Source organism: Aphelocoma coerulescens, chromosome 4 (assembly GCF_041296385.1).
Source record: "Aphelocoma coerulescens isolate FSJ_1873_10779 chromosome 4, UR_Acoe_1.0, whole genome shotgun sequence".
Lineage (NCBI taxonomy): Eukaryota > Metazoa > Chordata > Aves > Passeriformes > Corvidae > Aphelocoma > Aphelocoma coerulescens.
In genome coordinates, this window is record NC_091017.1 from 14,994,766 (window position 1) to 15,010,756 (window position 15,991).

General features: G+C 48.1%; 1 protein-coding gene across 1 annotated transcript; it reads left to right on the forward strand.

Moving 5' to 3' along the window:
• The first annotated feature begins 11,230 nt into the window (after window positions 1-11,230).
• Window positions 11,231-15,477, forward strand: LOC138108963 (ovocleidin-116-like). The gene is made up of 4 exons (XM_069012087.1): window positions 11,231-11,296; window positions 12,879-12,932; window positions 13,072-13,164; window positions 13,274-15,477. Exons 1-4 carry the CDS (start codon window positions 11,231-11,233, stop codon window positions 15,227-15,229), a joined length of 2,169 nt encoding a protein of 722 aa, XP_068868188.1. The 3' UTR covers window positions 15,230-15,477.
• Window positions 15,478-15,991: the final 514 nt, after the last annotated feature.

Below are 15,991 nucleotides of genomic sequence, written 5' to 3' on the forward strand. Positions count from 1 at the left end.
GGGAAGAAAATCTTTTAACTAAAGAAAAAGACCAGTGTCAAATGATCAGGTACTGTGTTTTTAAGTGGCCAAAACATAAAATTAACAAAGATGGTCTCAAATGGCCCAAGTATGGGTCTTCTGAAAAATGGCTTTGTGAGGCTTTGCATTCTTATGTACATTACAAAGCTCCAAAACATTCTGATGAATTAGACTATGCTAAAATTTGGTTAAATTATTGGCAAAAACAAAATGAAGACCAAAGCAAAAAAATAGAATTGGAAGAGGAAACTAAATCTAATTCAATTGGACTTAATAAAAATTCAAACCAAATTTTTTCCATTGCAGAAGAACACAAACAGAAAGAAAAACAAAAACCTAAATTAAATAAACCAAAGTGGGACCCCCTAGACTACCTTCCTCCAGTAACTCCTCCAGAAAGGAGGGTCCAAATTGAACAAGAAAGGGTCCTTCCTTCATCAAGCCACCCAATCGAAAGGGACTCAGAAAATGAGAATGAAAGTGAAAAAGAAAATTCTGTTCCTTCCTGCTCTCACAAAAAGACAACCAAACAAAGGATTTCTTCTAGCCAGGATGGCCCAGCATCTTGCACTAGAAAGAAATCATTTAAAACACCTGACTGTCCCACCTGCCTTAGCACTCCCCATGAGTCTAAAATTTTACCTCTTAGGGAGGTACCCATGGGAAATGCTCAAGGAGGAATTGGTTATGTAGTTGTACCTCTAGCTTCATCTGAGGTACGGGAATTTAAAAAAGAAATGAAAAGTCTGATGGCTGACCCCATTGGTCTAGCTGACCAATTTGATCAATTCCTCGGCCCTAATATTTATAATTGGGGAGAGATACAATCCATCCTTCACTCCTTATTCACCATTGAGGAAAGAAAATTGATTAGAGCTGCAGGAGTGACAGTCTGGGACAGAGAAAATAATTCTAATCAAGGCCCAATTGGAGAACAAAAATTACCACTGACAGACCCTGAATGGAACCCAAATTCAGAAGAGGGCAGGAGGAACATGAAGGACTACAGAAATTTAATTATAAAAGGGATTAGAGAAGCTGTTCCTCGAGTTAATAATATGAAAAAAGCATTTTGTGGGGAACAGGAAAAGGATGAGTCCCCAACAGCTTGGATGGCTCGGTTAAGGAATAACATTCAACTTTATTCTGTCATTGACTTAGACAGTGAGGGAGGCAAAACTATGCTAAAGGTACATTTTGTGCTTCACTCCTGGCCTGACATCAGGAAAAAAATTAGAAAAATTGGAAAAATGGCCAGAGAGGGAACTAGATGAATTACTGGAGGAAGCCCAAAAAGTCTTTGTTAGGAGGGATGAAGAGAGGATGAAGGCTAAAAGCCGAATAATGAATAACAGTACTAATGCTCCAATCCACAACCCTCCTACACAAAGAACTTCCCAAAGGGGCATCCCACAACAGCAAACCCAAATCTGCTCTCAGCAACAGCCACAAGTTTGTGCTTGTAATATAAAATCTACCTCAATTGTTCAAAGACCTGAGAGGTTAATTTGCACATACTGTAATAAACCAGGCCACGGGCAGTGGTACTGTTTTAAAAAGCAGAGAGATCAAGGAGTCCTTCAAATGGAGGGACAAATTTTGAACAACTGAAGGGGTCAGGGGCTTTATTCTCTGGGGCAAAAACATCTTAAAGAGCCCTTGATAAAATTAGAAGCTGGACCCCAGAGACAACAAGTGGAGTTTTTAGTGGACACAGGTGCTGAAAGAACCTGTGTCACTGAAACACCTCCAGGATGTTTTATTTCTCAAGATACATTAGATATATATGGTGCTAATGGTGAAAGCTTTGCTGTTCCTGTAATTAAAAATGTAACCCTTTCCATACAAGGACGTACCCATACAGGGGATGTGCTATACCTACCTCAAGCTGGGATCAATCTTTTAGGACGTGACTTCCAAATACCTCTGAGGGTTGGGGTGGTACCGCAGGGTGGAAAAATGACCACTAAATTGTTTGTTTTATCTTTAGTAGATGAGCAACACATTGACCCGGTAGTGTGGGCCAAACCTGGCAACCGGGGAAAAATGGACATCACACCTCTAACAATTGAGTTGCTCCCAAATAGCCAGCCAGTACGTGTACCACAATATCCCCTCTCCAAGGACAAAAGAAAGGGCCTGAAGCCTGTTATCATGGACTTATTACAAGATGGAATTCTTGAGACCTGCAAATCCAGTTACAACACTCCAATTTTGGCTGTCCAGAAACCAGATAAGTCATTCCGGCTTGTACAAGATCTGCGTGAGGTCAATAAGAGAGTCCAAACCAGGTACCCACTGGTGCAGGACCCCTACACACTCCTGAGTCGGGTACCCCCAGCACATGCCTGGTTCTCTGTTATTGACCTTAAAGATGCTTTCTGGTCATGTCCTCTAGATTCTCATTGCAGAGACATCTTTGCATTTACCTGGGAGGATCCAGACACTGGACGGAGGCAGCAGCTGCGCTGGACTCGCCTGCCTCAAGGGTACACCGAGGCACCCACACTCTTTGGCCAAGCGCTAGAAGATTTGCTAAGTTCCTTTTCTCCACCCGAAGGGATTCAGGTAACTCAGTACGTAGACGACCTGCTCCTCTCTGGGGAACAGGAGTCTACGGTAAGAACTGCTACAATTCAGTTACTGAATTTTCTAGGGAGGAACGGGCTGAGGGTGTCAAAACCTAAATTACAATTTGTGCTACAGGAGGTGAAGTATTTGGGACATCTAATTGGCCATGGCACAAAAAAACTCAGTGCTGAAAGAGTAGAAGGAATCCTAAATCTACCACCTCCAACTTCAAAACGAGAAATCCGGCAATTATTAGGCCTATTTGGATACTGCAGACTGTGGATTGATCAGTATTCACAATCTGCCAAATTTTTATATGAAAAACTAATAGAAGAAGAACCTTTTAATTGGACTAATTCAGATACACAAAAATTACAAAATCTGAAAGAGAAATTAACAAAAGCACCTGTTTTAAGCCTTCCTTCACTAGAAAAACCCTTCGATCTATTTGTTAATGTGGAGAAGGGAGTTGCCTATGGCGTCTTGACCCAGGAGTGGGGAGGAGTCAGGAAGCCGGTTGCTTTTCTTTCCAAATTACTGGATCCAGTGTCCAGAGGATGGCCCGTCTGCATCCAGTCCATCGCCGCAGCAGCCGTTCTGGTCTCGGAGAGTCAAAAACTCATTTTTGGTGGAGACTTGACAGTGCATACACCACACTCAATCAAAACCATTTTAGCTCACAGGGCTGCAGAGTGGTTAACTGACCCAAGAATAGTCAAATATGAAGCCATTCTCATGCACTCAGACCACCTGAGGTTAGTTGTGTGTACACACCAAAATCCAGCTCAATTTCTTTATGGGACCCCTTCAGAAAAAGAAATTGAACACAATTGCATTGAGATAATTGACATCCAAACAAAAGTCAGAGAGGACCTGGTGGACTGTCCCCTCAATGAAGGGGAAATCCTCTTCATTGACGGGTCATCTCGAGTGGTGGATGGAAAGCGATGCTCTGGCTATTCAGTGGTCGATGGACACCAAATGTGTGTGCTAGAAAAGGGCAGATTGCCACCAACCTGGTCAGCTCAGGTCTGTGAGCTCTATGCCCTAGAAAAAGCACTCCACCGACTAGCAGGAAGCATCGGGACCATTTACACTGACTCCAGATACGCTTATGGCGTAGTCCACACCTTTGGAAAAATCTGGTCCGAAAGGGGGTTCCTAAACACCAAAGGGAAAGATATCCTACATAAGGAATTGATCCTAAAAATTCTAAAAGCACTGCAACTGCCTCAGGTGATCTCAGTGGTGCATATTCCAGGTCATCAATCGGGAACCACAAAAGAAGCTCGGGGGAACAACCTAGCAGACTTGGCAGCAAAAGAAGCAGCAGTGGAAGAAGAGGTAAAAGTGATGGAAGTAAACCAACTTCCAACTAACACCACCACATCTGACACTATTCCACAAACTAACATTTTACCCACGCCCATTTTTACTGATCAGGAAAAACAGAAATTAGTTTTAATTGGTGCCAATGAGGATTCTCAAGGCCGCTGGTATTTACCAGATAAACGCCAAATTTTAAACAAAAATTTAACCCGAGAAATTCTACAAAATATCCACCAAAGCAATCATTGGGGTTCAAAGGCTCTGGCGGATCACTATCTCAGAACCTTTGGATGCACTGGTGTTTATGAAATAGCCAACCAAATAACCCGGGACTGTGTAATCTGTCAAAAGGTTAACAAAAAGGTAATGAAAAAGAACACTGGCGGAGGAATTGAATTAGCAATCAGGCCTTTCCAAAACATTCAAATTGACTTTACAGAAATGCCTCCTGTCCAGAGGTGGAAATACCTATTGGTAATCGTTGATCACCTTACCCACTGGGTGGAAGCTATTCCAACTGTCAATGCAACAGCCCAGACAGTGAGTAAGGTGATCCTCGAGCAAATTATCCCCCGTTATGGGATAGTCCACCGCATAGATTCAGATCGAGGTACTCATTTTACCTCCCAAATTGTACAACAATTGGCTCAGCAATTAGGAACAAATTGGAGATTACACACCCCGTGGCATCCACAGAGCTCTGGGAGAGTGGAACGGATGAACCAGACAATCAAGAACACCCTCACAAAATTAATGCTGGAAACAAAATGGACCTGGGTAAAATGCCTTCCACTTGCTCTTCTTAGAATTAGGACACAGCCAAGATCTGATTTGGGTTGTTCACCATATGAGATGTTGTATGGATTACCCTACCTTGCTACACCACAAGAGTTGAATGTGAAAGAGTGTGGAAACACCAATGTACAACAATATGTACAGATAATTGCCAAAAATCTAGAGTTGCTAAGGGAAAGAGGTTTTCTACCACAAACTCCCCCACTTGATTTTAATCTACATCACATCAATCCAGGTGACTGGGTGTTAATAAAATCCTGGAAAGAAAAGTCATTAACCCCATCCTGGGAAGGTCCATTTCAGGTCCAGCTAACCACTGAAACAGCTGTCCGGACATTTGAAAAGGGCTGGACGCATGTCAAGAGGGTGAAGGGCCCGGTGGCACCACCAATTGAAGAGAAGAAACCTCCAGACAAACCATCAAACTAAACACCCTGTTTGAAAGCTCCACTCAGCATCCCTCACTCCAAGTTAATAAAATCCTGTACTCCCAGTTCTTCCCCAGTTATACCTCAGTAATAAGTGCTAGCTACAAGTTGTTAAACTAAGTTGAAAATATTTTGCTGTTAATTCTGTTCTTTGTTATTCCCTTTTACAGATTCTGCCTTCACACAACCATATTGTCACATCAACTGTATAGTAAGGCTCCATTTGAAGCCAGCATTCTCTTCCAATAACAGTCCAATCAGACTCCAAAATTATGGGCACGATAACTCTAATCTTTGACAAGGCCAACCCTAAAATAACCATGAGTTTCCAGAAGCCTGAGGTCACTGAAGAACCATCTGAAGGTGAGATGCCTAAAGAAAGGACAAAAGAAGCAAAGATGACAACCCCCACCAGCAGAGGCAACCCAAATGCTGACAGCTCCTCTCGGGTATGCCTAAAGGGGAAAGTGAGCAACATCCTGCTACTGAGTGTCATCTGTCTCTGGGTCCTCTGGCCTCCCTTTACACAAGCAGCCGACAGCCGCTGTAACAGATGTTACAAGACTGTGTACCAGGCAGAAGGAGGCTCATTTCAAATTCGACACTTTTTCCGAGCACATACTTATGTTAATCCATCTTGTTACAACATAACAAGGTTGAGTATCTGCTCAGAAAAAGGTCACAAGTACTGGATTGGCAAAAACATTGGCACCCAAATACATAAGCAGAAGGGAGAGTGTCCCTCCCAAGACGATTGGCTCTGTTTCAATTTTAGATACATAACCAAGACAGAAGATTTGTTAAAAAGAAAGACCTATGACACTGATCTGATCCAAGAGGTGGTCATAGAAGAAAAGGAAAAACAAAAAGAAAACAATCCTTTGATGTCAAGGAAAAACTTGTTTATTGACCTGGCAGAAAGGATTGGACAGCAGCTAAATTTAACAAATTGCTGGGTGTGCGGAGGAACTTTAGAATCGGAGAGTTGGCCTTGGCGGGGAGTCAGTCTTGGACCCCCCGATTTACTCCGACTGAGTAATCTCTCCCCCACAACCAGACATGACAATGAAACCTGGCTGCTAAGCAATACTGTTATTGGAGAAGAATGCATCTGGAGGAAAGGAAGAAAATCTTTAAAAGAAGTTGGTGAGACAATATGCAAAAGGTACCTGGTAACTGATGGGCAAAAACATTGGTGGATACCTCAAGAACCAGATGTATTCTGGTCTGCAGAAAAGGTTAAAAACAAAAATTGCATTTTGAATCCTGTTAAAAAACTCTGGCAGTGCTGGGATCAAGGAAATCCATATTCTGTCCTGCCACAAATTTCCAAGTACTGGATTACAGCAGCAAGTATACAACCCCACTTCTGGGAAGCACCACAAGACCTCTACTGGATCTGTGGTAACCGAGCTTATTCCAACTTACCACCTCGCTGGAAAGGGAGCTGCACTCTTGGAGCCATTCAACCAAACTTCTTCCTACTTGCTGAAAACGCTGGAGCCCACCTTGGAATCTCCCTTTATGATGAACTTTTCCGTACTAAGAGACATGTAATAGGAGGGACCCAGAGATGGGGAGAAGAAGAGTGGCCACCTGAGAGGATCCTAGAGACTTATGGACCTGCAACATGGGCACAGGATGGGAGCTGGGGGTACCGAACTCCCATCTACATGCTAAACCGGATCATCAGACTGCAAGCACTAATTGAGGTAATCACTAATGAGACCTCTCTTGCTCTTGAACTACTTAACACACAGCAAGGGCAAACTCGAGCAGCCGTGTACCAAAATAGGCTGGCATTGGACTATTTACTAGCTGAAGAAGGTGGAGTATGCGGCAAGTTTAACACCTCAGACTGCTGCATCCATATTGATGATCACGGCGAAGCCATCACCAAGATTACCCAAAACATCAGGAAACTAGCCCATGTTCCAGTGCAGAAATGGCAGCCCTTGATCACTTCTGAATGGTGGGAAAATATTTTCCAAGGACAATGGTGGAAGAAAGCTTTAATTATTGTTGGACTTTCCCTTACAGGACTTATTTTTCTCCCTTGTTTAATCCCTTGCTTCATCCGTCTAATCACCACTGTCGTCCAAGGCATGCCACTGATCCAGGATCTTCAAGGACAACAGCAGCGTCCACCATTCGCTCAAAAGATTATGCATGTCAATAATAGTAACAATAAGAAAACTAGAAAGGAGAGAAAAATTGCCCAGCAAGTGTGGGACAGTTTTAAAGAGCTTGAATCTATCCCTGAAGAGTTATCCACCTCCACTTAAATGCAAAGACCAAAGATGTGAACATAAGAGAAAAAGGGGGGACTTGTCATACATGAAATCCCTATTTGTGCTTGGTCTTTGCATATTAAGTGCTTTAATTAATTTGAGCTTAATATTTTTAAATTGAATGTTAAAATCAATCCATCAGTCCAGGTACACTAATCAAGTTTTTAATGGTCTTCCTGTGTTTACTGTATACCTTTACAAGTGTTTTAAGATGTGTTGGATGTATTTTTATGTTTTACTTGTATCTTGGTTTCAAGGCAGATTTTAAAAAAACCCCAGTTGCAACAACCAGCCCAGCCCCCCATAAGCACATGACCCTTATCTCAACTGATATCACCCCTCTGACCAGGAGGAGCCATTGGTGGACAGAGGTGGTCTGTCAAGGGGAAAACACCAACCGCCTTGAACCAGGGGGGTGGACTGTGGGTGGGCTGTGGGCGGACTGTGGGCGGAGCAAAAGCTATAAAAGGAAGAAAAAGACACGTGGTCATTCTCATTCTCCCTTCCTCTCCAGCTTGCTAAGGCAGTGCTGGAGAAGCCTACCCCTTTCTAGGGGCTTTTTAGAAATAGATTTCTTTTTGACCAGCCTAAACTGCAAGTTTATTTTTTTTCTCTACCTGAGGTTCAGAGCTGTCTTAAGCCTAAAGCTCCTGAATCCCTGCGCTCCTGGGGCATATCTCTCGAGCCATCTGGATCCCAAATTTTTATATTTTGTTAGTTTTTTTTTGCAATTTTTCAATTTTTTTTTGTTTTAATAAATTGTTTTAATTTCTACAAAGAGTTGTCTCGTTCCTCACACTCGATGTTAGTCCTTTTTATACCATTTTTACTGTCTGTTCTCTATGCATATTCAAACTTTTCCCAGAGCTGTTCTGCATGGCCACTGCTTGGTTCCGCCTTTTTAGAGCATGTGCATTTTTCTTCCTTGCGGTTTTATTTCTTTTGATTCTTGGGGTTGGGCTCGCTAGGTGAGAGCTGATAGCAGGATGGATCTCTTAATTCTCCAGACAGTCAGGGCTGATTGTAGCTTTGGGCCTCTTTGCCCCCCGGGCAGAGCGGTGATAGCGGCTCTGGGCCCTCCTGGCCCCGCCGTTCTCCGGGCAGAGTAGCCTTTGGGCCCTTTTGTTCCCTGGACAAAGTGTTGATTAGCAGCTCCTTGGGCCTCATCCTCTGTTCACTTGGAGGTTATCTTACTTGCTCACACTTGCTAATAATCCTTGCTAAAAAGAGAGAAAACTACATCCACACAGCAAAAAGCATTTCTAACATTATATAATATCTACCTTTATATTTGTGAGAAGCTGATGCCTTTTCCTGGTGTTAAAATCAAGAGTCATACACAGTTAGAAGGGGAAAAGGGATTTTACCTTGGTATTTATTTTAAGGATCCTTAGGTGCACACGTCCAGGTCATATGCATCGAGATGCACCCCACTGAGTGTGTGTGTCCCCCCAACATCGGGTATAACATTATAGGTTTTACTAATTAGCATATTTATCCAAGATTCCCCAATGAGAGGCTCGAGTGAGCCCCCCTCCCCAAGGAACCTTCCCCTGGATGGTTCTATCTTGGTTTACAGAATGTGTTCTGGAGAGGACCTTGGAGTCTCTGGCACACTGATCCCTGGCTACGAAGCTTCTAAAATGTTTAGTCTCTTAGCTTGACAAACGAGGCCAAGAATGGAGGCAAAAAGCACTAGGAATACAGAAGTTGTAAAAAGGTATAACAGGGGTATAAAGGAAAAGGCAAAAATCTTCATGGCATCAAAGCCAGCATTATAATATATGTTTATAACATTAAACAATCAAGCTCATGAGAGCAGAGTTAATGCAGGAGTACAGACACTGGCAGACCTGCCCCAGCAGGGACCATTGCTACAGACTTGTGCAGAAAGCTGTGTGGTGCTGGTGGGGAGGGAGACTTGGGGCCACACTCTTTCCCTCTGCTTGAGCTCTGCCTCTGCTAAGGCTCTGCCTTATGGAGTGGATTCCACTTCATTATTTTGCTTTCTCTCCCCCTTTTCCAGCCCAGTTTCCTCAGCTAGCTGTGCTCCAAGCCTTCTGCCCTGCCAGCCTTCTGGATTTCTGCCCTATTGGCATTTTCCCCCTCAACCCTTTTTTCCACTGCTGTTTCTCCAGCCTTGCCTTTTCCACTATGCGTTTCCACCCTGGTGTTTCATCTCTTCCTGCTCTGCCCTCTGTCAGTGCTCACCTTCTCTTCTCCAACCTGAGAAAACTGCTGCTAGCTTCTTGCTCTGCCTGTCCAAAATTCTCAGCCGAATGAGGTCAAGGGACTCCTTAATGAAATTCCTTCAGTTTTGTGCAATAGACTCTTACTCATTGTATCTGGTTCTTTTATGCTTCCAAGCTCCATTTTATGCTTTTTGAAATGAGCCAAAACAGAAGTGAAGGGAAGATGATGTAGGGAAGGCTGTGGGGGAAACATCAAGAGATGCAGGGCTGCCGTGGCCTGGCATATCTTGAAGTCTCATTTGCTGCCTGGAAAATTTTTGCCTTTATTCCTGTTTATCATTAATCCATCTGAATAATGATCATTAATGCAAAGGAATGGTTCTTGCTGTGAAGTAGTCCCCTCTAAAAAATTAATTAACTGCTACACCGGTGATGAGAAAATTGATGTTGAAGACCTGTAGATTAGGCCTGGCTCTGGATATTGCCCTTCCCTTTCTGCAGCCCTGCCGGCTTTCCCATGTTGGTCACAGTGAGCAAGCCAAGACCTACTGCACACTCTCTTATCAATAACCAAGCTGGACATGTGCCACACTAAGATCTGCGCTAATCATCGAGCAATTTTGCCTTCAGAACAGATATTTATAAACTGTGCTTTCTGTTTATCCAGCCAGGTGGAACATTTGATAGCTGTCTTTCACCACAAACACATTTTTAGCTGGAAATTACTCCCCCTGGTTATCTGCGGGTGCTGCCAGAGCTGACAAATGTCCTTGGGCAGGAGCTGATTGGTTCTGCGCACCCGGGGCCAACTTTAAATTTCAGCAAAGTGGGCACAGGCTCCACTGTCTTCCACTGGGACCTGCCTCCAACGGGGAAAGGTAATCTTCTTACCTAGCTTCCTGCCCTGTATCTCTCTAACCCTTCAGCTCTGCTACCCCTGAGCAGGGATTCTCCTGCTTTCACTCTAGGCAAGCCACAGTGGGGATGGAGACATCCCGATCTTTGGCTGTGCACATCTCTTGAGCTTACATTGCTTTGTAGTGCTGATCCTTGTGCATGAATGTCCTTCTGGTGCTTCCTGTAGAAATGCTGGTATGGCTGAAAATAGTCTCTGGGATGCACCTGCAAGCCCAAGCCAGGGAGGTCCGATGAAATGAGAATTATTGCCCAATGGAGCTATTGCCTCCTGCCATTTATCAATGCTGTAAAAGCCTGCCACTTCCTTAATTTGGATTTATGAATGGCTTAGCTTGCAGCAACTTTGGGGGATCATTTATTGCAAATATCCACCCAAGCTGCTTTGACAGAAAGAGTTAGGTATCTTTAATGGCTGGTGTCAGAGTGCCCACTGAGAGCTGCTGGCCATGCCCTAAGCACATGGCAAGAGCATTGGCCTTGCTGCAAGACATGCAGAGAGGCAGGACCCTGCCAAGGGCCACCGCAAAGCCTGGGAAAAGCTGGGGTCACTGGACCATACTGCCATGGGAGCTTTGGGATAGTGGGAGCTTTGAGGTTGCTGCTAACCAGGACTATTGAGGACCACAAGTCCCAGGAAGACAAACTCCAGCGATGCTTCACTTTGTGCCTCCAGGAGCAGCCCAAGATGCAAATATCCCTCGTCTGCCTGTGCCTGTGCCTGTGCCTGCTCAGCACAGCCCTCGCCACACCTGTAAGTATGGCTTTTCCTGGATTCCCAACATGCTGCTGGAAGTGTGAGGCGTACTACCTGGTGCATCCCTGCATGCTTTCAGCAACTACGGGTTGTAGCTGTGTACACCACCACTGGTGCTTGGGAAGGGGATTAAGGTCAACAGCAGAGATGAGCCCAGCAAGAAAAATATATATTAGCCCCGAGGTGGCTGAGCATGTCCCTTCAGTTTAGCAATCAGGACATTGCACAAGAGCCTGTCTGGGTGGCTGTACCTCTTTCCCTGGATTTCTGTGGATCTGGGCTCTGCCCAGTGCTTTTGGCCTAGAAACAGGCTGAGCCAAGCCACAGGAAAAGAGGTGCGGGAAGGATGCTCATCTTACCCGTGTGGGTAACAGCAGTCAGAGAGGCACCCTCAATTATTTTCCATCTCTCCTAATGTGAAATTTTGAGAGATTTAACTAAAAAATGGTCAAACTAAGATGAATATATTAGCAACCATTTTTGTCCTGCATAACTGTTGCTCAGCATACTAAATACACAGGTAGACTGAAAGTCTGCTCCTAGAAAAGGCTTGCTTTTTTGTCAGGGTATGGAGGAGGGAAATCCCATTTCCCTGAAGGATGGGCCTCTCCCAAATCCCATTTCCCTGAGGGATAGGCCCCTCCTGTGTGTCTTCTACCCCCCAGAGCAAGCTCTCACAACCCAGTCTGTAGCGGGGCAGCCCAGGGGAAGGCAATAAATCAGCACAGATTTGCTTTTCAGATAGGGGCACAGAAGAGAGTTAATACTATGCTGTGTAACCAGAGCTGTAATTCGACCTTTGGTACTGTTCACAAACAATGGAACAACCTAGGAATATTCCATACTTTGGGGTGTGTTTCTGACCCTTCAGCTGGGCTTGGGATGTTTCAGTGATTAATTTTGCTGAAATCAAAGAGGACTCCCCTCCATGGGGTCATCTCTCTCTATGGCACATAGGGAATGCCTGAAATGGCTTTGTGGGGCTCACAGGATGCTCCCAACAGCAGGTCCCCCAATCCTGAGGGATGCATTGGCCAATACCCTCCAAAAGATGCCAGGATAATCAGGGAGAGCTGGAAGCCTGCAAGCATGTACAGAAACCTGGCTGTGCGGGCACAGAGGTTGCTGCTCAGTTGCCCACTAAATACTGGGAAACACCACCAGTTAACCAGCTCTGGATTCCCATCACAGGCAGATCCAAGCAGTAAGTTGGAGCATTCTGGTGTGAGCAATGGTGCTGTGTATTAAAAATGCTCTGCAGTAAAATACTCTGCAGCAGACTCCAGGAAAAGGTTATTTGCAGACCAAAAATACCCTATGAGAACTAGCATGCAATACAATCATGCTGCAGCAAAATTCACAATACTTTTCGGACCCTGGAAATGGGGTTTTGACCTTTCCTACTATGGCTGTCTTTAAGTCAGTACCCCAGGTAGTGCCTGCAAATGTATTGGCTTATCAGTGCAGTTTTCCCACCCTTCCCTGAACACTGGGTGGCTAGCAGTGGACACTGGCAGCTGCCTGGATTCTGGGGCAGTGTTTGATGCCTCAGCTCTTGCCTGTGTTTTGCTGCCCACAGGTGCCACGGCCGCTGCCTGGGAGAGCTGCTGGGAACTGTGTGGGACAGCACCGGGTAGGTATCCCTCTGCCACATCCTGGGGCCTCAGTGGTTACCAGTGGGACCCTACTGCAGTCCCAGGCACAGACAGAGGAACTCTTGCCAATACATTTCATAAGAAAATTGTGGCTTTCGTTTTTTTCTTCCCCACCAGATACTTCTGAAAGGATGCAACGCCAAGCATGGCTTCTACATTTTCAAATACGTCTACTTATTCTCAACACGGAGGAACCAGACACAGATAAAGGTGAGGAGGTGGCCAGGGGATACTGTGGGACCCTGGCCCAGCTGCAGTGCCCCCAGCAGCCATCCATCACCACGCTGGCCCTGACCTCTCAATTGTGTGTACTGCACAGAAAGAAGAGGCTGACCACCAGAGTATCATCCCCAGCCACCGGTTGGATGAGGACAATGCCAGGCGGGAGCCACCAGAGGCCAGGACAGCCCCAGAACACAGTGACAACAGCAGCACTGAAGTAATTGAGTATGGGATTGTCCTCAAGGCTGAAAACCACAGCACCCCGGGCATTGGCAGGGACGGTCCCAGTCCTCATCCTGGCACTGGCACGCGAGCACGTGGCAGTGGTGGTGGCACAGGTCCCACCCTGTCCAGCTCAGAGGGCAGTGGCGATCTGGATTTGGTGGTGGAAGTTGATGGCGGTGTTCCCATTCTTCCTCAGGGTGAACGGCCCAGTCAGGTTGTGGTGGGGAATAGGTCCAGTGTCAAGAGTGAGGACAAGGATGACGGTGCCCCCCGAGTGGTTCCAGCGGAGGGCGCCATGACTGCCGGGAGGGGGAGGGCCCCTACCACCAGAGTGGCAGGGGATGAGGGCAGCGGGGAGGCCGCTGTTTCTGGCCAAGGGCAGGAGGGTGTCAGGCGAGGTACAGGGACAGGAGGCATCGCTTTGTCCTCTGTCACTGAGAAGACTGAGGATATCGAAGTGGATACCGCAGGTGTGAATGAATATGCTTACATCCCTGACTCGGGCAGTGTCACCATCACCCGTGGGAGCCTGGGCAGCACAGACGGGGCAACCAGCTTCACCCAGGTCTCTCCGGACAAAGATGACGAAGTCAACATCTTCATTGGGAGGGCCAAAATCCACGTGGGGGAGCAGGAAACCACCCAGGCCGGTGCCACAGTGGGTAACGAGGATGACGGCAGCCCCCTGCCCAGGCTGGGCGTCACTGCGACACCCAGTGGTGGTGACGATGACAGCATCCCTGCTCACAGCCAGCCTGAACGACCGGCCACCACAGCCACCCCAACCCGTGGGGACAGTGTCACCAGCAGCCCCAGAGATGGCCGTCCTACTGGAGAGGATGAGAAAGGTGCCACCACCATGGGTGTTGATGGAGGACTGGTAACCCCTGTCCCCTGGAGAGTCACTAGTGGTGACATTACCAGCCCCGCAGTGTCCAGCATCCGTAGGAAAGACGATGATGAGGTGGGAGGAGAGGGGCAGAGGCTCAAGGGGAAGCCAGGACATGTGGCTACCACGACCCCCCGCCAGTGGGGTAACACGGAGGCCGCTGTCACTGTCCCAGCCGGAGGGGCCAGCATCCTCCTGGCCACTACCGAGGCGGACCGCACCACCCTGTCGGTGACAGCCAGCAGCCGCAAGGCAGGCGTGAGCACTGTGCTGGGCAGGGGAGGGAGCGGGGAAGTGGGGACAGCCACCTCCCAACCCCCCCGTGTGAAGGGACGGCCCGGGGCAGGGGTGAGGGTCCGTCCGGGGGGAGCAGGGCTGGACAAGACACCCAGGACGGACAAAGCACCATCCCCAGGTGGGAAACCCAGCAGCTGGGCGTCGAGCGGAGCCCAGACCAGTGTTGGCGGCTATGATGGCAATGCTGGGGGCAGGTCGCAGGCCATCAAAGCAGGGGCTAGCCCCACTCCACAGGCAGGGCAAGACATGGGCAGCACGGCAGCAGGCAGGGGCCGGGAGCGGGGCCGAGGCGGCGAGAGCGGGGCAGCAGTGCCAGGGGCCGGGGGCGGCCGCATTCCCGGGCACCACGGCAGGAGGCTGGGGGCTGGGGCGCCGGGCACGCTCGCGACGCTGGGGCGCAGCAGGCAGCTGGACCAGGTGAAACGCGCTGACGAGCTCCACGTCCGCGAGCGGGCCTTTTACAGCCTCGGCGGGGCGGGCGGCCCCCACGGCCCCTACCCCGGCCCCGGGAGCGCCGACAGCAGCCAGTCCTCCGAGGGGGACCGGGGCAGTCAGAGTGAGAGCGGACAGATGGGACTGCAGCCCTCAGGGTGGGAATCCCCAGGGTACCCCCAAGGCCGCTGGATCCAGGGGCCCCTCTGAGGCGCGGCCGGTATCCACCCCAGCAGGCTCCAGCGGTGGAGATGGGGGGTCCCACATGCCGCGTTTTCCCCCTTGGCGTCCCCGCCACGGGCTCTGCTCTCACCTGGGTGAGGGGCAGGTTGCTGGGGGGCACACGGTGCTTCACAGCCCAGGAGCCAAAAATCGCTGGTTCATGCGATCTGCTGTTAATTTGGGGGAGGCTGCACATGGCGCAGCAGCAGGGATGCGTGGGTGTGCTGTGCTAGACAGCCAGGGAACAGCAGCCATGCTACACGGCATAGGGTAGCGGTGTTTGTGCATTGATGCGAAACAAGTAAAGAAGCAGTGAGAAAAAGCCTCTGTCCTCACCGTTTCACTTCCAGCTACTGGAGAAATAAAGGCATTTCTGTATCTGAGGATCTGCTGACTCTGGTGTTTGTAACGGGACTTCAGGCAGTCTCTGCCACAAGCAGTGTGCTGGGGGTGGGCTGGCCCCTGGGTATAAGGGGATTTCTGGCCCCAGCACTTCCCTGGCCCAGCCATCTGTGGGGCTGCAATTTGGCCAACAACCCCCACACATCCCTCCCTTGGGGTATCAAACCCTAATAGCTCCTGCTCAGGCCCACCAGCCTCCCTGGGCTTGCTGGGGAGGCCCACAGAGCATTCTCCCCCTTGGCTCATCCACTTCATCCAGTGAGAGGTCCCCATCGTGCCCTCCTGATGGTACATTTCCTGGCCACACCATCTTTCCAGGAGCACCGTAAGACCCTGGCTATGCCACCG